Here is a 21,152-nt window from a genome sequence, read left to right on the forward strand (position 1 = left end):
AGTTTGAGACCAGCCTGGCCAATATGGAGAAACCCCATCTCTACTAAAAATACAAAAATTAGCCAGGCGTGGTGGTGCACGCCTGTAATCCCAGCTACTTGAGGCAGAAGAATCGCCTGAACCTGGGAAATGGAGGTTGCAGTGAGCCAAGATCGTGTGCCTGCACTTCAGCCTGGGAGACAGAGCAAGACTCCATCCCCCCAAAATAAAAAAAAGAAAAGAAAGAAAAGTATACTGGAAGACAGGATTAACACGTGGAATGAAAGAAACTGAATCTCGGATTTTCATCCAGTTGAGGTGACCGGAGAGTCTTCCATTTGCAGATGAGCTGCGTGCCGGACCCATGAGTGTGGAGCCGGCAGTCACTGCCCCACGAGTCCCACACGTCACAGCTTCTTAAACAGACGGTCAAGAGCTTACGTGCGGTTCTTTATCCCAACCCGCCTTGGCCCGATGCGCCCTGGCTTTTTCTGAAACTGTTCTCCTGTAGCTCCTCAAGAACGCCCAGTTCTCCTTGTTGCTCAATCATGGAGTCTCTCTGGGGACCCCGCTACCGCGTTGGTCCTTCTGGAGAGGCCGCCTCCCTGCAGCGCTGTCTCGGTCAGGCTCCCAGCAGGAAAAGACGGTACCTGAATGAAGATCATCTAAGGAGGCTTCAGTGAAGGGACCATTTACCAGGGATGAGACAGCAGGGCATGCGGGTGGCACGAGAGGCCGCTGTAGCATCTGGAGCTGCTAACAGTGGAGCTGTCACACTCCCAGGCCAGAAGAGACCAGGGGAGGGGGACTCGGCCCAGACACTAGGAGTGGCACCAGGGGGCTGCCTTGAGAGGCGAGTGCCAGAGGGAGTCAGGGACTCCCCAGGGGCCATCCCAGAGGACTCCAAGGAGGTTCACTGGGTCTGGGACCCGGAGGAGGCGGGGAAGGAGAGTGGGTCTGAAGGGTAAGGGGCTGATGTGGGCGCAATTGGCCTTTCTGACTCCGCTCTCTCGGTTTTCTGTCCCTCTCTGGCCGCCCCTGTCCTGTCTCCAGTTGAGGTCTTTCTTGGCCAGTGCCTGCCTCCCTGGCACCTGTGGTTTCAGTGATGGGGATTCTTCCATGTGTCACCCGGAGCGACCTCCTCTGTTCCTGTGGATTCACCAGACACACTAAAGACACCAGCTCAGCCCTGACCTCTCACCTGAGCACCTCCTTACCAAGTCATCCAGATGGCTCCCCAGGGATGAGCAGCAACAAAACGGGCACGTGGGTGCCCAGCATGCGTCAGATGATGTTCTAAGCCCTTTGCACGTACCCAGTCACTTACCGTTCACTGCAGCCCAGGATGAGCTCTGAGATGAGCGTCCTTTTGCAGACAAGGACACTGAAGCACAGGAAAGTTAGGTCATTTGCCTAAGGACATGCAGCTGGATGGGGACAGAGCCAGGACTGGGCTTGCAGTGGCTTCAGACCCTACCTTTCTGACCACAGCGCTCGTGCTCTTGGAGCGCCTTGAGACTGTGGGACAAGACGGACTGGAGGATGCAGTTTCCAGATGGGCTCCCCTGGCAGGCGACTCCTGTGTGCACGCCCAGCATCCTGCGCAGGAGCTCTCGTGGCCAGGCCTCCGCACACAGTCAGCACAGACCGGGAGACAGAAGACAACTACACTCCCTCAGACGCTTTATTGTTTACAAAACAGATGGATCCCATAGGGAAGGAACACAATCATTATGCTGACAGCAGCGAAAAGAGGGGAAGAAAAAGGGTGAGCTTTAAAGTAATTGCAAATCACTGCCTGTGTGAAGAGGCTGCTTCCGGGCACCTGGGCTGTGACTCAAGTGCTGACATGAATACATCAGCAAGGTCTCAATTCAGCCACAGTCCCAAGTCCCCCAACCTTCCTGATTGCATCTCTATTTTAAATGACCCAGCCTGGACATCAAGGACAATGGTCTAGGAGGCGGGTCAGAGAGACAGCCAGGCAAAGTCAGAACAGACTTGGGGCTTCCAGGCTATGCCCGGTGACAGCTGAGCTCTTCAGAAATGTGTCACATTCAGCGTTCACTTCCTTCGTTTCCTCCACTACCTATGACATAGCCGGGGAAAGAGACAACCAGTGAGAGAGGGGTCCCTCCTGGCTGCCCTCCTCGCAGCTGTGCTTGAGTTTCAAAGCGGGAGAGGTTTGTGAGGGACCGGCACAGGGACAGCCAGAGCCGGCACCCTCCGGCCCACCGTGGCACCCCTGATGATCGCGGCGGGGGGGGGCGGGGTGTGTGGGAGTGAGGGTGGGGGGGGGTGCGGGAGTGAGGTGGGGGGTGTGGGAGTGAGGGGTGGGTGTGGGAGTGAGGGGGGGTGTGGGAGTGAGGGGGGGTGTGGGAGTGAGGGGGGTGTGTGGGAGTGAAGGTGGGGGGGGTGTGGGAGTGAGGGGGGGGGGTCGGGGTGAGGTAGTGCTGTGGGGAGAGTACTGTGAATGATGGAAACATCCCTTCTCAGCCTGGGTCGTGCCTAACCTGGGTCTCAGATCCCACTCTGCCTTCACCCTGGAGTACACTCCAGCGAAGCCGAGGCCCAGCCAACGCTCGTGAAGTTTCCACGGAGAAGAGCCTGCAAAACTCCCACTGGAAGAGGAGAAATAAAGGCCATGGAAAGAAACCGCAGGGAAGAGACAGGCCTTGTTCACAGACCCTAGGCAGGGAATAAAAAATTCAAGTCATTCATAGAAGTCTTGAAAGGCATGAGGATTTCTGACAGTTCCTAGAAAAAGGCAACGTTTTCTTTATCTTTGTATCCATTGGCCAAGAACGCCGAAATGTGACACTTGCTTCACCAACTGCCACTGCTTCCTTACAATCCCCCCCACTGTTGGAGCGGGCTGGGTAACTACAGGACTTTGCTCTGTGTGATAAGATTTGGTGATTCCATTTTATAAGAAAGGAAACTGCTTCAATGAAAGCAGGTTAATAACTAAAACTTCAAAGTGCTGCACGGCCACAGAATTTTCCTGAAGGGGGAAAGCGGTCACTGGCCATATGAGATGGTTTTATCTGAGGCCTGAGAACCAACAGATGTACCTGCGCCCTGGCCTGTGCGGCTGTGGGCAGATGTGTCCCCAGGGACCTGCCCTCACTCGTGACCATGAAATACCCTGCAACGTAAACATTTTCTTTTCCAAGGATCTGCAGGGGTGGACATGATGCTCCAGGCAGAGTAGGAAGAAAAGGGGGTGACCTGGGGTTCCCAGCAAACAGGTCCACCTCATGCTCACTGCGTTCTCAGGGTGAGGCATAGGGCCTGACATATGGTAGGAGCTCTAGGGATATTTACTGAAGAAAAGAACATAGGAAAGAAAAGAAACGAGGTCGGATGGAAGAAAGGACCCAGCCGGTTCGGCAGGCCTCGAGTCAATGCCTGAAGTGACCAATCTCACCACCAGATGGCAGCATGGAGAGCAGTTCAGACCACGGCCTCCGTGGGGCCCGGGGGTCCAGCGCCCGCACCCCTGCCGGGCCCGGGACCGGGCTCCCTGTCCAGGCCTCCAACCCAGGCACAGTTCCAAAAAGAACAAAACAAAACAAAAGTGCACTCCTCTGGTTTTTATAAAAGCTGAGTCCTGACGGCCTTGCTCAGTGTCTCCGTTTTGAGCTAAATGAACTCGATGCCTTCGTATTTCACGCTTCCGATCTTGGTCTCCGGCAAGAGGAAGCGCCCGTCCAGCGTGAAAGCCATGATGTAGGAGGCGACTCTGCCGCTGTTCTCCTCGGACTTGAGGGCCACAATGATCTGGTCGTCGGTGTTGGGGATGAACTTGAAGGACGAGAAGCCGTGAGTGGGGACCACCGCCCCGACGTGGCTCACAGCGATGTCGCCAAAGTCGGGGGAGGCGCTCAGCAGCAGGTTGGCACCCTTGCGCTCGTCGTCCTTCTCACTGTAGCGGTCCTGGCTGGCGCGGCGCGGCAGGAAGAACCAGCGCTGCAGCGTGTCACTCCAGCAGGCAGACTCATGGATGAGGTAGCCTGGGAACCGGGTGACCGCGGGTCAGACACGCATGTGGCCTGGCATGCCCAGCCCCACACCATCAGGCCGTGTGCAGTAGCAAGCACGGGGCTGCGACCACCAGGGCCCACCAGCCCACAGCAACCCACCCCTCCCTGCTCTCCAGGCTTCTGGAAGGTTCTGTGTTCTCGGTTATCCCACGCAGGGAACCTGCAGCACCCCCTCTCCTGAAGCCTCCTCCCGTTCCCCCGAGAGCTGCCTGTAAGCTGCATCAGGGATTCGGGCTCATCGGCGCCTCCTCGGGGCTGATCCAGAGGAGCCCAAGGAAAGGGAACAAACCCCCATTGGACGTGGGGAGGCATCGGGCGGGGAGGCTGCCTTGAGGTTGCAAGGAAGAGGAGACAGCGTCTGGGGCCCAAGGCACAGACTCAGTCACTTCCTCCTGAACCTCAGGCACCTAAGGCCTACTCCATCCTGACTAGGGGGAGGCCAAAGTGCTGCCGGCCCTATGTTGGTGTGAGACACCACAGCCCAGCACCAGGGGTGGGGACAGGGCCTGACCCAACAGTGCAGACAACAGGGCCACAGGCTGGGACGCTAGGAGGCCAGCTGCCAGGGCGAGTGGGGCAGGAAAGAGAAAACAGCTCGTTTGCCGCCAGAATCCACTGGCCTGAGGGGAGCCACCATCAAAGGCAACCAAAATCACTAAAATCAAGCAAGAAACGGGCCTTGGAGGCTGGTGTGGTGGCTGGTGCCCATAATCCCAGCACTTTGGGAGGCTGAGGCGGGTGGATCACCGGATCACCCGAAGTCGGGAGTTTGAGACCATCCTGGGCAACATGGTGAAACCCTGTCTCCATTAAAAATACAAAAATTAGCCGGGCGTGGTGGTGCACACCTGTAGTTCCAGCTACTGGGGAGGCTGAGGCAGAAGAATCGCTTGAACCCAGGAGGCGGAGGTTGCAGTCAGCTGAGATCGCACCACTGCACTCTAGCCTGGATGACAGAACAAGACTGTCTAAAATAAAAAAGGGTCTTGGAGGCAAATGGAGGAGAAAGCAGGTTCCCAGCGAGTGGGCTGTGGAAGCCACACTGTGGGCTGGGGCAAGCATCTCTTACCTGGTGGCCGGATGCCAGCGGCAGCCCGCAGGGCATTGTAGTTGGACACCCAGTTCTCGTGGTCCACGCTGCCCTTGTAGCCCACCACCTTCACCCACTCCGGGTTCTCGTTCACCACGTCACCCATGGTGGTCGTCCACTCCTTGCCCAGGCCACCCACGTACAGATGCTCGTCCTTCACTGCCAGCCATTCGGCCTTGAAGCCTGGCCAAGCAGAGAGTGTCCTTAGGCCCTGCACCCGGCTCCCACCCCGCCCCCGCACCTGTCCTTAGACCCCGCACCTGGCTCCTGCCCGGCCCCGCACCTGTCCTTAGACCCCGCCCGGCCCCGCACCTGGCTCCTACCCAGGGCCGGCTGGCTGCCCTCCCCTCAGCTCCTGAAGGTTCAGTGACCACTCTCAAATCTCCTCTGATCCCCAGCTCCCCGCTCCTCAAGCTGTAGCCCCAACCTCAGGATTATCCTTCAAGGCTAGAAGAGCTGAAAAGTGACAGCACTCTGAAGGGGCACGTGTGTCCCAGGGGAGTGCGGGTGCCGCCCTCGGCCACACCTGAGGTCTCACCGAGCATCACTCTAACTCCAGTGGCCGGAGAGGGGCTTGGTACTGGGGCTCCCAGTCTTCCTTTCAATGGATTTTTTCAGAAGCTGTTTTTGCTCTTTTTAAACTAATTTATTTAAAATAAGCCTAACTTTGAAGGCTGCCACAGTTCGGGCTGTGTGGGAGCCTGTGTTCTACCAGTGTATTCTTATCATCCCTACACCCTAGTGTTCTAACTTCTGTTTGCTTTCCCCAAATTTTGCCAGCTTCTTGCCCCTGAGAGCTGGAGCTGTGCCCCCTGAACTGCCCGAGACTGCAGTAGCTTCTCTGCAGGGCCCCGGAGGGACCTGAGGTCTCCTGGGCCCCTTGTGCGATGAGACATTCTCCACGCCAGGGTCTTCCGTCCCTCCCGGATGACCTAAGTATAGCCCAACCCCAGAGCTCCCTGTACCCCGCTTTCCTCCCTATCCAAGGGAAGGACAGAACTACACTAGGGTTGCCTAAAACTCTGACAAGTGCAAGGCAGGAAGTAGGCGACCGACACTTTGATACCTCAGGTGAGGTCCGTCCCCTGCCCAGCCCTGGGCAAACACTGAAGATTTTATCACTGGGTGTGGGGAGGGCCTGGCCGGCCATGAACTGTGTGGGCCACTGTTTAGTGCAGTTCCTCCTTGACCTCAGAAAGCCTGCGGTGGCATTTAGCTTTCTAGAAGGTGGGGATCCACCGCTGATGCCGCCAGCTCAGACAAACGGAGCTCAGAGGAGCTGGCAGCTCCTCTGCCAGCATCCTTGGCGCCTCCCCACCTCCTCCCTGGAGGAAGACACTGGCCACTGTGCCTCCCCAAAGCCTGTCCCTGACCTGTGGAAGCAGCACCTCCTTTCCGGTGATCAAAAAGGCTGGCATCAGGCTCCACTCCAGGGGGGTTGGTGCAGATCACACATGCCCTCCCCCTGCTGGGGTTCAGGGAGAGGAGGGCTGGGCAGCAGTTTAGCCTTCAGTAACATGAAACCAAAGTCTGGGTTTTGAGTGAGAACCATCTGACCCCATAGCTTTCAAGGCAAGGCTCCTGGTGGGCACATCCCAGCGTGATCTTGAGAACCTTTGAAGGTGTAAAAAGGGCCGTGTTCCCAGAGGCTCTGAGAGCAGCAGCGGATACAGCCTAAAACATCTTGGAAAGATTCCCCACGTCTCCCGCAGGCCTCTAGCGATAAGCTCTTACTCCTAGAAACTGCTCAGTGTGAAGTGACAGTAGGCTATGCTCCTGGCTAAGGGTAAGGGGACCGCAGGTCAGAGCAAGAGGGAGATGTGCTCCCTCACCACATCCCTGGCTTCTAGGTGTGTGAATTCTTTACCATGTGCCTGTGTTTGCCAGCCAGGCCCTGAGCTCCCACTCCCCACCCACACCTCCATAAAACCTCAGGGTCCAGTTACCTTTCTCCACGGTGCCGTCGCCGTCGGACAGAATCACCCAGGGCACGGCTTTGCTGCCTTCGATCTGGTAGACGACCCCTGTCCGGTCATCCACGGAGTAGAGTTTCCCATTGAAAACAATCAGGTCGGAGAGCTCCATGCCTCTCCCCTTCTCTGCCAGGTGGGACTCCAGGACCCCATGGTCTTTGTCCCATTCCACGGCCACCTTGTCCCCACTGTCTGACAGGGTCAGGTAGCCCTTTTTCAGGTAACTGAACCAGGTGTTTTCCTCTTGGGCCCTTGACTCTGTGTCCAGGTCTGCGATAACTGCGATTCGGTACCGAATCCCAGCCGGTGTCCTTTGCGGGGGAGACAGGGGGTAGGTGTCATTGTACCAGTTGGCGGGCGCCTGGCTGAGCCTCCAGTTGTGTGCATTGTGGGTGGGGGGCCTGCCGGGGGCCGGGCGGTGGGAGCAAAGCAGCCAAAGGATGGCGGCACCCACAAAGAACGTCAGGATCACCTTCCAGCGGGGGCGGAAGCGGGGGTCCGCGGCCTTGGTCATGGACGCCAGCACAGGAAGGCCCCCCACACTGATCCGGAGGGAGTGCATAGACTCATTCCATTCCGGGTGCTCAGACAGCTGCACGGGCATCAGCGTGACAGACAGGCGGGACCTGCACAGCCGGGGAGGGAGGGGAGAAGTCAGCGCCTCCGCAAGCACAGTCACATCTTAGTTCCTGAAGCTGCAGGCGCTGGAGGCTGACTTTTCCAGAAGAAATAGCATTTCACTACTTTGTGGGCATTCGTACTCCCTTGGCTTGATGAACCCCCGACTCTAGCAGTAGCTTTGCTCTTTCATTCGGCAAGACGTGAAGTCTTTCCAGAGCAAAACTACTCCATCTCCCCTGTCCCAGCTGGCAAGGTGGGAAGCTGAGTGAAAGAAGGAAGTTCCATGCAGGCTGGTGCTCTGTGGTCCCTCTAAAGAGAGAAGCGCAGGGGAGTCAGGTGGGAGGGGAAGGCTGACGGGGTGAAGTGGGATAGGATCATAGACAGGGTATAGGTCTGTATTTTACTCAAATGCCACCTCATCCAGGAAGCCCTCCCTGACTGCTCTGCTGCCGACATCAACCTCCGTCCCTGGGTCCTTGGCCCTTGTCCCCACCTGACGTTAGAGTATTGTATACAGTTATCGGTTTGTTTGTTTCTGTCCCCACCTCTGTATGCTAGCTCCTAGAACAGTGCCTGGCCTGGAGCAGACAGATGTGCAGTAAAGGAGTCTCCACTTCCTCTGGGTTAGGCTCCCGCAGCATTGGAATACCAAACACATCCAAACCAAATAAAAACACGCCTTCTTTTTCGTATCTGTTGTTGTTTTTGGCGGTGTCTGTCCCCTGGCGCGTTTCTATTAATGCAAATGACTGCAGGGACCAGAGTCTGAGCCGCTTTGGCTGCCTCGAGGCCAGCGTGTCGTGCCTTGGCTCCAAAGAACTGCTCGGCTCACTGTGGGGCCTGGCTTGGCCGCAGGCCTCTCCCAGGTCACCCTCCACCCCAGGCGTGGCTCTGTGGCAAATCCCCAGGGTCAGGGTGCTGGTGGCGGCCAGGAACTGCAGCCCTTCACTGCTGCCGCCAACCCCACTTCCCGGGCATACAGCATGATGGCTCAGTGCAGCCACGGGGCACCAGGCCCACGTCTGCACTGACTTGGTGAGAGCTGCCTGTCTCTGGACAGCCGCCAAGTGCCACAATGGGGCGTGGGGAGACGGCTCCCGGTGCTCCGATCGAGAACATTGGCCCTGGGCAGAGGTTCCATATCTCCAACTATAACCCAGTGAGTGAATCCCGGCCTGAGAAGCTTCCCTGGCTGGGTCCTCCTTGAGAAAACAACAAAGCAGCAAACGTGTGCCTTTATGGGTAGACGCTGTCCTCCCTGCCAGGGCGCCTGGGAAGGGCTTGGGGAGGGACTCCAGTGGCTCTGTGCAATTCTGGGCCCCAAATATGTGGACCATGAGGCCCTGGTGCACGGCAGCCAGCGACAGACACCCCCACCAGAGACACCCCCTTCTCCACGCTGCAGGCTACTGGGCTGAGAAGATACAAAAACAGGGTGACAATTCCACGTGGACCTTTTGGACAGTCTTAGGTTTTAGCCCCAGGGTGAGGTTCAAGGAGTGAACAAGGCGCATACGTGGGGCCTGCTGCTCAGAGTGAGCCTCCTAACAGCACAGGGGGGCTGCCAGCAGTTCCTCCAGGCCCGCAGGGAAGACTCCACGCTCCCTTTAAGGGGCAGGCCTCTCAGGACCCCCTGAGGTGGTCACAGGGCTGATCACCGGGGCCTTCCCGGCAGCAGGGTTGGAGTTCCCAGTGCTGGATATCCTCCTCTGACTGCGCCCAGGCCCTGCCCCTTTTCTAGCCCCAAGGCTTCAAAACCCCAGCCAGGCCCAGGAAGTCTCCACTGAGCTCTGAATTACTCTATCTTACCTGCTAGGCCAATCCCGCCTACATTTCTTTTTTTGTTTTTTTGAGATAGGGCCTTGTTCTGTTGCCCAGGCGACAGTGATCACGCTCACTGCAGCCTCAACCTCTGAGGCTCAAGCGATCCTCCCACCTCAGCCTCCCAAGTAGCTGGGACTACAGGTGTGTGCCAACATGCACAGCTAATTTTTTTTTTTTTTTTTTTTTTTTTGAGACAGAGTTTTCCTCTTGTTGCCTAGGCTGGAGTGCAACGGCGTGATCTCGGCTCACCGCAACCTCCGCCTCCCGGGTTCAAGCGATTCTCCTGACTCAGATTCCCTAGTAGCTGGGATTACAGGCATGCACCACCACGCCCGGCTAGTTTTGTATTTTTAGTAGAGATGCGGTTTCTCCATGTTGGTCAGGCTGGTCTCGAACTCCTGACCTCAGGTGATCCACCTGCCTTGGCCTCCCAAAGTGCCAGGATTACAGGCGTGAGCCACCGCACCTGGGGCACAGCTAATTTTTAATGTTTTTTTATAGAGATGAGGCCTCATTATATTGTCCAGGCCAGTCTTGAACTCCTGGGCTCAAGTGATCCTCCTGCCTCAGCCTCCCAAAGTGCTGGGATCACAGGTGCGAGCACCTGCACCCCCCCTTACCTGCATTTCTGACATGTGTCTTAGACATTTCAAGATACGAGTCCTGTGCAGCTCTTCCCTCAAGCCTACTTGCTCATCTCCCCTTGGGAAGGGTAGTGGTGATGGGTGGCCACCGTGTCCACAGTGGTCTGGTTCAAGCTCTCTCAGGATCCTGAGAGATGTGCTTTTCTGTGTGAATATTACACTTCAATAAAAACATAAGGCACTGCCACCACGAAAAACCTGACTGGCCTCATCCTCCGTTTTCCTTCCTCAGCATTGACTCCGTGGGCAGATTCTGTCCTCTTCCATGGCCCTTCCTCACCGCGCCACGCCGGCTGCCTCCCTCCACCCCTCCTGCCTCTCCGCCCCTGACACTCCCATAACCCCCGCCATGAAATTGCCCTGCCAGCTGCCCCCCACCAACATCCCCTGACACTCCCTGGCCACCTGCCATGAAGTAGCATCCATCAGATGGCACACTCCCAGCTTCAGCGGCTTCCTCAGCTCCTGGGGTGAACCCATTCTGCTCCCGCTCAGCCCTCACACTGCACCATCTCCTCTGCCTGCCGGCTGGCTACGTAGGCCTCCTTCTGTCCCCTGACCACACTGGCCCTGGCAGAGCCTGCAGCTCCCCCTGCCTGGAACAGTCCGGCCTGCTCTTTGCACCAGCAGCTCGGTCTCTCTTACAGGGCATCAGCTCCCTGGGAAGACTTGCCCACTCAGCCTCCCTCCCATGCTGCTCCGGCTCTCCCACCACCCCTGCCTGGCTAGGTGATTATTTCTGCTCCTGGGGCAGGGACCTGGCCACTGTCACAGCCCCAGCACCTGACACACTGCCAGGCAGGGAGCAGACGGTCTGCACACATTGGCTGAAGGGAAAGAGATGCCAGGTGGGCCATGACCCACTTCTTCAACAGCCCCTCTGCACTCTGCCGGGGGCCCCACCTTAGGCATATTATGAACCCACAACCTGGATCAAGCCCCCCAGAGATCAAGCTGCTCAGCTGCCACATCTGAGCTGCAGGCCTGGGAAGACAGTGCTTGTCAGCATAGAACGACGGTGCCTGCATAGACTGCTATCAGACATTGTGAGGTGTCGTCATCACCAGCCCCTGGAACCCCCATGTTCTTCCCTGTTCAACTCCCTCAGCACTCCGGAGAGCCACTGTCCTCACCTTCACCATTCCTGTCAAATCTCCGGCCCACTTCTCCCAGGAGACCACTCTGCGGCCACCTTCAGCAGCCGAGGCCCATGGGTGGGGCCCACACCTGCCACTCAGGTCAGACCCCCCAGCCGCTGGGCACCTGCTCTTCCGGTTCCTCCCTTCCATCCACAGGCCGCCCCAAGTCGCCCACCTTGTCACCATTTTACCTCCAGACCCCACACTCCCACAGACACTCAACTGCTGCTGAATAAATGGCGAATCTGTTAATGAAGGAAAACCCCTCCCTGACTCCCCGGCACCTCTGTCCCTTCCCACCCCTGCCCAGGCCCCCTCGCCCACCATGGTACAAGAGCACCCACACTCACACCCTCTCCTTCCCTCTGGCTAATCCTCAGAAGCAGCCACCTGAAGCCTTCACCAGCGGCAAACCCAGTGAGCACATCGTCCGTGTCCCTCCTCGAGGCAGGGGGGCACTCTCTGTGGGCCTCCTCCCAGGCAGGTCTTCTCGGCCCCCAGTGCTGGCAGCCCACTGACCTCTCCCAGGGCCTGCCCTCTAAGGTGAAGACCCCCACGCCTTTCTAGCCTGACCCAGTCTCTGAGCCTCCTCATCCGATACCCACAGGCACCGCAAACCAGGTCCTCCTCAGGAACTCCCTGTCCTGGCTCCGGCACTCCCGGCCCTCAGGAGCCATCCCAGGAAGCAATTCGTCCTAACCCTCCTCCCTCCCCAGCCCCACGTGTCCCACCCAGCTCTAGACTTGGCTCCCTTCTCCCCATCCACACAGCCTCGGCTCCAGTTCCATCTCACCCTGATGACTCTCAGAGTCTTGGTCTAATGATCTAGACCAAGCTTGTCCAACATGTGGTCCAACACAAATTCGTAAACTTTCTTAAAACATGATGAGATGAGATTTTTGTTAAGCTCATCAGCTATCAATGGATTTTATGTGTGGCCCAAGACAATTCTTCTTCCAATGGGGCCCAGGGAGGCCAAAAGATTGGACACCCCTGATACAGACCATCTGGGCTCAGTCAAGGGACTTCCCTTGGCCTCAGTTTACTTCCCAGAGCCATGCTGACGGCCATGCCGGATGCTCAGGTTAGAGAACTGTGCACAGGGGCTCACTGCTACTGCTTCTCACTCACTCTACAAGTACCCTCTCGCCTGCTGGGAGGGTTGCAAACTACCACCCGTGGGCCAAATCCAGTCTCCCGCCTAGTGTGTAGATGCGGCCTGGTATGTAGTCGCGGCTTGGTGTGTAGACCCGGCCTGGTATGTAGTCGCGGCTTGGTGTGTAGACGCGGCCTGCTGTGTAGACGCATCCTGGTGTGTAGACGCGGCCTGCGTAGACACGGCCTGCTGTGTAGACACGGCCTGGTGTGTAGACGCGGCCTGCTGTGTAGACGCGTCCTGCTGTGTAGACGCGGCCTGCTGTGTAGACGCGGCCTGGTGTGTAGACGCGGCCTGCGTAGACGCGGCCTGCTGTGTACACGCGGCCTGCTGTGTAGACGTGGCTGATTAAAGCGAGCTAGGACTCCTCCTTGGCTGAGTCTGGCTGCACGGCTGAGTGGTCGCAACAGACTGTGGAGGCTGAAAATACCGACTCCCTGTCCCTTGACAGATCCCTGGTCAAGACCATCTCAAATCACCCTCCACAAAACTGACAGAATAATTTTTCCAAAAAGCAAGTCTGGATTCCAACTCTAGTAGATCCCAATGCCTTCCATCTAAAGGACAAACGTCTCAGCCTGCAGAGAAAGCCTCACTGGGTTTTTCCGCCAGCCCTCCCAGGAGCGGGACCTCTCCCAGGTTGCTGTGCAACACTGCACGCCTTCCCATTCCAGACTCCCGGCGTCTACACCGTGGCACGTGCTCCCCACCCGGGAGGCTCATGTCCTCTGACCACATGGAACCAGAGGTGTCTGAGTCCCGGCGTCTCTGCCCCTCTGGGGAATCAGTGTGACGGAGGCAGGGGCCTTTCCTCCAGGAGCTCAGCACAGTGAGGGAGACAGACTTTGAACAGTCCCGTGTGGTCAGTGTTACCTCGAGGACATGCTGATTCCCCAGAGCTAACAGAGGGGCAGAGACGTGAGGGACTCAGACACCTTTGTAAACAAGGGACTGCTTCTAGTGACAAGAGAACTCTGTGTACCTTCCAGAAAATTCCTTTAACTTCAGCACCAGAACACCTTCCCTTGGGACCCTCTTGGATTCTTGGGTTTCTTTGGGATCATCTCTCCTTCAGGACCCCAAGGAATTACTTTTATTTTGCAAAAAAGTTTCAAATCAGATGCCTTTGCCACAGCCCATGCTGGTGTATGAGCTACCACTGGCTGCCAGGGTGCCTGGCTGCCGGTGCCTGCTGCAGGCAAAAGTTTGCATGTTCTTTAAAAAGTTGGGTTCTTTTTTGGGGGTGGGGGGTGGGGGGCTCTTTTGTTTGTTGCCAGCCAGAAACAACAGAAATGAACCAGCCAGGGTAAGACACAAGATAGACAAAGTCCTTTCCAGAAGGGGCCCATGTGAGGCTTCTCCCTACACCCCTCAAAGCTTTAAGCAGTTTAAATGCTCGCTTTATTGTGAAAAGAAGATTTACAACCCCAGTGCCTGCAGAGTAATGGTTTGATTTTAGATAATCGGCAACAAGAGGACCCAGGAACTACAGCAAAGTCACAGGTTCTGTGGCCAGCCAGGCTCTCCTGTTCAGTGGGGCTGCAAACCAGTTATCTCCTAGGCTCAGGGGCCTGCAGGGACAGGACCCCTGCTGCTGCCTGGAGAGCACTGACAGGAGCACTGACAGGAGCACTCACAGGAGCACCGACAGGAGCGACAACCACCTGCAAGGCTCGCAAGGCACCACGGAGGCATCTGTCCATCCCACAGGACACTCCCAGAGTGCAGGAGAGCCATGAGTTAGGGGGCGGGGAGTTAGGGAGCAGAGAATTAGGGAGGGGAGTTAGGGAGCGGGGGGTTAGGGAGGGGGGTTAGGGAGAGGGAAGTTAGGGACTGGGGAAGTTAGGGACTGGGGAGTTAGGGAGGGGGGAGTTAGGGAGGGGGGAGTTAGAAAGGGGAATTAGGGAGGGGGGTTAGGGAGGGGGGTTTAGGGAGAGGGGGGTTAGGGAGTGGGGAGTTAGGGAGTGGGGGTTAGGGAGGGGAGAGTTAGGGAGGGGGGGTTAGGGAGGGGGGAGTTAGGGAGAAGGGGGTTAGGGAGAGGGGGTTAGGGAGGGGGGAGTTAGGGAGAGGGGGAGTTAGGGAGAGGGGAAGTTAGGGAGAGGGGACTTAGGGAGAGGGGAGTTAGGGAGAGGGGGAGTTAGGGGAGGGGAGTTAGGGAGGGAGGAGTTAGGGAGGGAGTTAGGGAGAGGGGGTTAGGGAGGGGGGAGTTAGGGAGCGGGGAGTTAGGGAGAGGGGAGTTCGGGAGAGGGGGGTTAGGGAAACAGTGTGCTTTTCTCTGTGCACACCCAGGAGGCCTCTCCCTGCTGCTGCCCTTTCCCAGGAGAAGGGCTCAGGGGCCACCTACCTCCCGAGGCCATTCCCAGGCCTGCCGCTGCACTCTGCACAAGGCTGTAATGAAGGGAGCGGCGACTCCCTGGACAGCAGACAGCCAAGAGGGTCTGTTTCTCCAGCTTCCTGCAGGAGTGGAATAGGACAGGTGGCGGAACCAGCAGGTTTACTGAGGGCTGCCAGGCTCCTCCCTTTCAGGATCCAGGCAGGGCAGGAAGCCACATCATCATGTTAAGAGGCCGCCACATCCTAGCCCCTACCTCCTCGGAAGGGATGGGTAGGCAGGTAGCAGGTGCGCCAACCCCTTATCTCTGGAGAAGAGCTACCTTCCTTTCCCTTCCCACACCCAGAGAGCAGGCAGGCAGGCCTCAGAGTGCCCACTGTGTTCACTGCCACGGTACAGAGCAAACCCCGCTGACCTACAGACTCTTCAGCACGGCCAAGGCGGGAGCCAAGGCCTTCACACACTTGTGCTGACAGCACCTGAGAGAACATGGGTGCAGCATCTCAAAGAAACACTTATTAATGCCTGCTATGGGCCAGACTCCTTGAAAATGTTACCTGATTCTTGCTTCGGCCCTTGCAAGGCTAACTATTGTACCTGCAGATTCCATGGCAAATCTCCTGGGGGTGGCAGTACAAGGAAATCAGCAAGGAGGAAGGTCACAGGGAGTCTGGTTAGGCCATCCCGCCTCCACAGACAGCACCCTCCTTAAAGGTCAAGCTCAGGATGTGACTGACTTCTGCACCTGTCCGCAGCCCCTAGTATCCAGCACACGGCCGGCAGCAGGCACCGTCCTGTGGGACAGAAGCCTAACATGGGCCATGGCTCCATTCCCATGCCTCTTCCAGCTTCTGGAGGCACCCACTTTCCCTGCCTGGTGGCCCCTCCTCCCCCTCCAAAGCCCGCCCACTGCACTTCCCCAAGCCTCTTGGCCATCATTTCCCTCTGGCTCTTCTGCTTCCCTCTTCTGTTCTTAAGGACCCTGTGATTACACTGGGCTCCCTGGGAAAATCCAGGATCATCTCATTATTGTAAGGTCGGCTGATTAGCAACCTTAATTCCCCTTTGCCATGTAATGTAACATATTCACAGGCTCAGAAGGTAGGGCGTGGACATCTCGGGGAGCTGTTCCTCCACCAATCACAGGAGGAAGAGGGGAAAGAGCCTCCAGGTTTTTCGAAGGGCCAGGACCAGTCACTGTCTATGGGGTGGGTCCACAGCTTCAGAACCCTCTACAGTTTGCAGTTACTGCATTGTAAAGAGGCTGTGTCTGCTTAATTTGTATCATCGATGTTACACCTGGAGGAATTTTAGCCAAAAAGTGACCTTCTCAGTTGAAAGGCACATTCCAAATGGCACAACACATCTGGGAAGGTGTCCTTTTCCAGAGTGTGTGAAAATAACGGGATGTGACCATCGCCCCATGGACCTGGATCAGGGCTGGACCTGGATCAGGGCTGCCTTCCACACCGCAGCGGCACCCGCACGAGCCCACCTGCTTACTGCCACCTTCTCTCCTCACGCTTTCCTCAGGGCCCGGCTCCTGGGACACAAAGGCTGCATCGCCAGGACTTTCATTCAACCCGGCAAGACCCTCAGAGCCATTCTGGGGGGTCCCAGTCTCACCTCTGCCCCACTCTCACACGGTGGCATCACACACTGTCTTAAGTCTTAAGCCAGACTTCAATGCCTTCTTCACTTCCCATAAAACCATCCCAGAGGAACGGGGGGAGCAGCGTCCTGCCTGGGAACCAGGCGCTCCACATGATCACTGCACGCATGACAGAGATGAGGAGGGTCCAAAAGAAAAAACAGAATGTCTCCCCAAACAGACTTCTCTACTGCCAGGATGATTTTTTCCTAATTAACCATCTTGATTAAAGTAAAAGGAAAATCAACATGAACATTCTTAAGAATTAATATAAAAGTTTTTAATTCCCTTGATAGTGGCATTTCATAAGAGCTTTCCAGGAACTCTTAATAGTACAGAGTGCACTGAGTGACAAGAATGAATGCTGTGTGTCCTCGGCATCCCTGGTACCATTCAACAAACAACAGAAAAATGACCTCCTTGTGATAGTACTGACCCATTTCAGGACCTGGACAATAGTTCCAAGTCTCAGATCTTCTGTTTTTGAAAGAGAAAACACTACAGCATTTATACATCTACCTATCTACCTATACGGTTGCCAGAAAGGACCGAGACTCCAATGACGGGTCATAAGTACTTGGGGGAGCCTGCACAGGCACACACACCTCGAAAGCCACATCCAGGTGGCAGGGTAAAAACACCCACAGGGCCAGGAGAACTGCTCCTACCACACTCTCCGTCTCCTCACGTACTCTGCAGCTTGGGGGGGGGGTCCTGCAGACCAGGTGCACAGTGACGGGTGAGTGAAAACGTTCTGGAGTACCAAGAGCTTTTACACCAACACATTTACTGAGCTGCCATGGGCTAGGAAAATATGGTTATAGCCTAAAGGGAAGAAAGGAGACCTCTGGCGATCAGAAGCGTCAAACCTCAGATGTGCCCCTCCAGCGAGGTGTCCCAGGGTCCAGGGGTCCTGTCCCGCTGCGAGTGGATGGTTTCCTCTACCACCTTGTGACATGTCATTCTCTTTCGTGATCACGTTAATTTGGACATGAAAAAGTGGCACTAGAAGTTGGTCCCCACACTGCTGCGGTGGCCTCATGACAGTGCCTGGAGAAATCCATGCTTCACCTGAGTCCAGGCAGTGAAGATGCCTGGGGCTGCCCCAACAGGAAACCCTTGCCACGTCCAGAGGGGAGAGGGTTGGCTCCTTCAATGTGCCTTTCAGCAGGGGCCTGTGCTGGGATAGAGGGCTCATTGAGGCCGGCAGGGAGGAGCACCTGGGAGGAGCCCCGCTGCCGTTCCACAGGCTCTGGCCAGACTGTCCGGCTGAGAGGCCTGGGGTGGGGCTGGAGGGAGGGTCTGTGGCCCAGGCCTGGAGGGACCTTTCTCAGCAAAGCTCCTCAGAGGGAGAGGGAGGAAGAGCTGGGAGACTGCGGATCCTGAAGGGCTGCGGCACCCGCTTCCTTTTAGGAGCCTTCTACGACCCGACACTTGTTTCAAGTTTGGGCCCTTACACTGGAGAGCTAGCCAGATTCACTTGACACCAAGAGCCTCACATTTCCAAACCTCTGCTTTGTTGAAAATGTGGTAGGAAAGGCCACAGGGCATACAACCTCAAGAACAAAATGAGAAATGGAGCTGAAACACTAAGAGACTGCTTTTCCAGGGGTCACTAAGGGGGAAAGGTGCTTGGGAGAGAGACGTGTCTGCTGATGGAAGAGTGGTCACAGGTGCTCTGTGCCAAGCCTAGGGTACACAGAGGGCAAGGGAAAGACCATTCGGAGGGAGAAGCAAAGGCACCAGGCAACATGGACTGGCAAGAAGGTACCAGTCTCCAAGAATGAGAGAATCCAGACCGGATGGCAGTAGGGGTGTGAGACAGGTATGGTGGGGAGGGCGAACCATTTGCATACAGAAAGATGAGAGTGAGCTGTGCTGCCTGGAGGAAGGCTCCAAATTGGATGAGGGCAGGGAGAGCAAGAACTGGGATGGGGTGGGAAAGGTTGGCCTGTTACAGGTGTGACCAAGTGCCAGTCAGAGGGAGAAAATTCCCTTATCAGTCCAGAGACACCCTGCATAGACCAGAGGAGGGGTATCTGAAGTCAGAGGGTGGTGGGAGGGGGTCATTCCCAGGAGCGGTGCCCCACACTAGCCAGAGCGGGGAGGCGTCCCACACTAATCAGAGCGGGGAGGCGTCCCACACTAATCAGAGCGGGGAGGCGTCCCACACTAATCAGAGCGGGGGGGTGCCCCACAGTAATCAGAGCGGGGAGGTGCCCCACAGTAATCAGAGGGGGGATGGTCCCCAAACTAATCAGAAGGGGGGTGTCCCACACTAATCAGAGCGGGGAGGAGTCACATAATCAGAGGGGGGAGGTGCCCACACTAATCAGAGGGGTACGGTCCCCACACTAATTAGAGAGGGGAGGTGCCCACACTAACCAGAGGGTAATGGTCCCCACGCTAGTCCCAGGGATGAGGTGTCCCAAAAGTCAGAGGGGGTGGTGTCCACCGCCTGTCGGAAGAAGGGGACTTTCCCACAGGTCAGAGGGCAGAGTTCCAGCCCGGTCTGCGAGTCAGGGGGCAGAGGTCCCGCACGGGTGGCACGGGAAGGGGGCCTGACGGGTCAGGGGGCGGGACGCGGTAGGGTCGGAGAGGGCGGCGGCAGGCTCCGGGACGGGAGCCCGGGCCCGTGGCTGGGGCAGGGCGCCGGCGGCCGCGGGCGCAGAGTCACTCACCCGCTGCGGGGCTGGCTCCGGTGCCCGTGGTCGGCGGGGCTTGGGTGGGCTTGGCTGGGCTAAGGGCCGCAACGGAGAAAGGCGACCGACTTCCGCCCCGCGCGCGCTCGCCCCGCCTCTGGGCCCGCGTTCCCGGCAGCCTCTGCTCTGCGGCTGCGCGCGGACGGCGCGAGGGCTGCTGGGAGCTGTGGTTTTTTTGTGTGTGTGTCCTGCGCCTGCGCGCTGGAGGAGCGGCCGGCTGGCTGCAGGCCGGAGGGGCGCGAGCGTCCTCGCTGGCAGACGAGGGCCGTGTTCCACCGCGTTGCGCTGGAACGTGGGCCAAGCAGATCTTTTGGGGTGGGAGGCATTGGGGGGGTGGAGGCTACTGGGGAGGAAAGTTCTCATTCCCGAGCGAGGGCCCCCTTACATGGGCCTCCCGACCCTCGTAGTCCCCTTTCTGCCATCCTCATTCTCAGACAGCCCCTCTCCTTGGCCCTTCAAAACAGCCGCCTCCAGAGTGCTGCTGACCAGTTTCCAAAGCCAGGATCAGCGAGGTCTAAGGCTGTAGTGTCCTGGGGTGGGGACGGTGGGGTGTTTCCCTGTAACCAATCTGCAATTGACAAACCTGCCAAACAAGGGTCTCTGATTTCTCCTTTCCCCTCCCTAGCCCTAGCCCCCGAGATATATTAGGGCACTCTGTTAAAAGGCTTCCCTGGCCCCGCCCTCCTCCATCCCAAAGTTCTGAGAAACGCCTGGTGGCCGTGAAGCCTCTGGCAGGAGAGCTTGGCAGAAGGGTGCACCAGCCCCCTGCCCATCTGCATCTTCAGCTTTCCTGCTTGATACCAGCTACTTCCCCCAGTTCTCTCAAAACCTTCCGTTCAGTAACAGATACACAAGAGGAGGAATTCAAATTATATAAATGGTGCGCAGTGAAAAATAAGCGTCCCATTGCCGTTCTGTATTCCCTGCCCAGAGGCGATCACTATTTCTAGTTTCTTGTGATTCCTCTGAGAGATGTTATATGGTATTCAAACAAGTCATAAACACGTATCTTAAATTACCTTTAACTAAATAGAAATGTGCTAAACACACTGTTATGCACTTTTGGTTTTTGATTTTGGAGAGGAGACAAACCTTTCTTGAATTCATTAATGTATCTTGTCATGCTAAACTGAGTCCCAACCATGTCTCACATAATACTCATTATTGTCAGGCCTCTGAGCCCAAGCTAAGCCATCATATCCCCTGTGACCTGCACATATACATCCAGATGGCCTGAAGCAACTGAAGAACCACAAAAGATGACATTCCACCATTGTGATCTGTTCTTGCCCCACCCTCACTGATCAATTGACCTTATGACAATACACCCTCCCCACCCTTAGGATGATGTACTTTGTGATATTCCCTCACCCTTAAGAAGGTACTTTGTAATATTTTCCCCACCCTTGAGAATGTACTTTGTGAGATCCACCCCCTGCCCACAGAAAATTGCTGTAACTCCACCGCCTATCCCAAACCTATAAGAACTAATGATAATCCCACTACTCTTTGCTGACTCCTTTCTTGGACTCAGCCCGCTTGCACCCAGGTGAAATAAACAGCCTTGTTGCTCACACAAAGCCTGTTGGTGGACTCTCTTCACATGGACGCACGTGACAATTATATTTGAATATTTATTTTCTAAAAGATCCACATATGCCTTCCAGCTTAAGAAATAACACATTATTCCTGTATCTTTAAAGCTCTCCAGGTTCTTCTTCCTATTCTGTGCTCCCTGCTACCCCCAAGAGGTGGTAGCCACAATACTGAATGTTGTGTTAATCATTCTCTTGCCTTACTTTATAATTTTAGCACATAGGTATGTATCCCTAAACAATATATTGTTTAATTCTGTCTATTTTAACCTTTATAAAATGAAATAAAACTGTATGCAATGGATGAGAGACCCAGTGACTCTCTCAGAGGTCTTTGAACCAGAGCAACACCATCTTGAATAAGGGCTGGGTAAATGAGACCTGCTGGGCAGCATTCCCA

The 21,152-nt window shown here is 56.3% G+C and overlaps 1 protein-coding gene across 9 annotated transcripts; it reads right to left on the reverse strand.

The window, feature by feature from the left end:
• Nucleotides 1-1,645: 1,645 nt before the first annotated feature.
• On the reverse strand, nt 1,646-19,295 carry CANT1 (calcium activated nucleotidase 1). Of its 9 annotated transcripts, XR_010138019.1 has the most exons (7): nt 19,137-19,260; nt 17,325-17,630; nt 14,817-14,926; nt 7,062-7,714; nt 5,095-5,298; nt 2,493-3,995; nt 1,646-2,068 (listed from the first exon to the last, which is right to left on the reverse strand). XR_010138019.1 is itself a non-coding variant. In XM_063718306.1 (6 exons), the coding sequence occupies exons 4-6, from the start codon at nt 7,690-7,692 to the stop codon at nt 3,625-3,627; spliced, it is 1,206 nt and encodes a 401-aa protein (XP_063574376.1). In that variant the 5' UTR covers nt 7,693-7,714; nt 14,817-14,926; nt 17,325-17,630; nt 19,137-19,260; the 3' UTR covers nt 1,646-3,624. The 9 variants fall into 9 exon arrangements, 5 of the variants coding, with proteins under 5 accessions (XP_063574376.1, XP_024090925.2, XP_024090923.2 ...); XR_010138017.1 differs by lacking the exon at nt 17,325-17,630 and having other exon boundaries at nt 19,137-19,264; XR_010138018.1 differs by lacking the exon at nt 17,325-17,630 and having other exon boundaries at nt 7,062-8,018; nt 19,137-19,264.
• Nucleotides 19,296-21,152: the final 1,857 nt, after the last annotated feature.

Source organism: Pongo abelii, chromosome 19 (assembly GCF_028885655.2).
Source record: "Pongo abelii isolate AG06213 chromosome 19, NHGRI_mPonAbe1-v2.0_pri, whole genome shotgun sequence".
Lineage (NCBI taxonomy): Eukaryota > Metazoa > Chordata > Mammalia > Primates > Hominidae > Pongo > Pongo abelii.

Coding starts and splice junctions, on each gene's coding strand:
- CANT1 (XM_024235158.3), bottom strand. CDS start 7,692: ATGCCCGTGCAGCTGTCTGAGCACCCGGAATGGAATGAGTCTATGCAC. Junction 5,299..7,061: donor CGACGGCACCGTGGAGAAAG/GTAACTGGACCC, acceptor CTGCTTGGCCAG/GCTTCAAGGCCGAATGGCTG. Junction 3,996..5,094: donor CGCTGGCATCCGGCCACCAG/GTAAGAGATGCT, acceptor CCCGGTTCCCAG/GCTACCTCATCCATGAGTCT.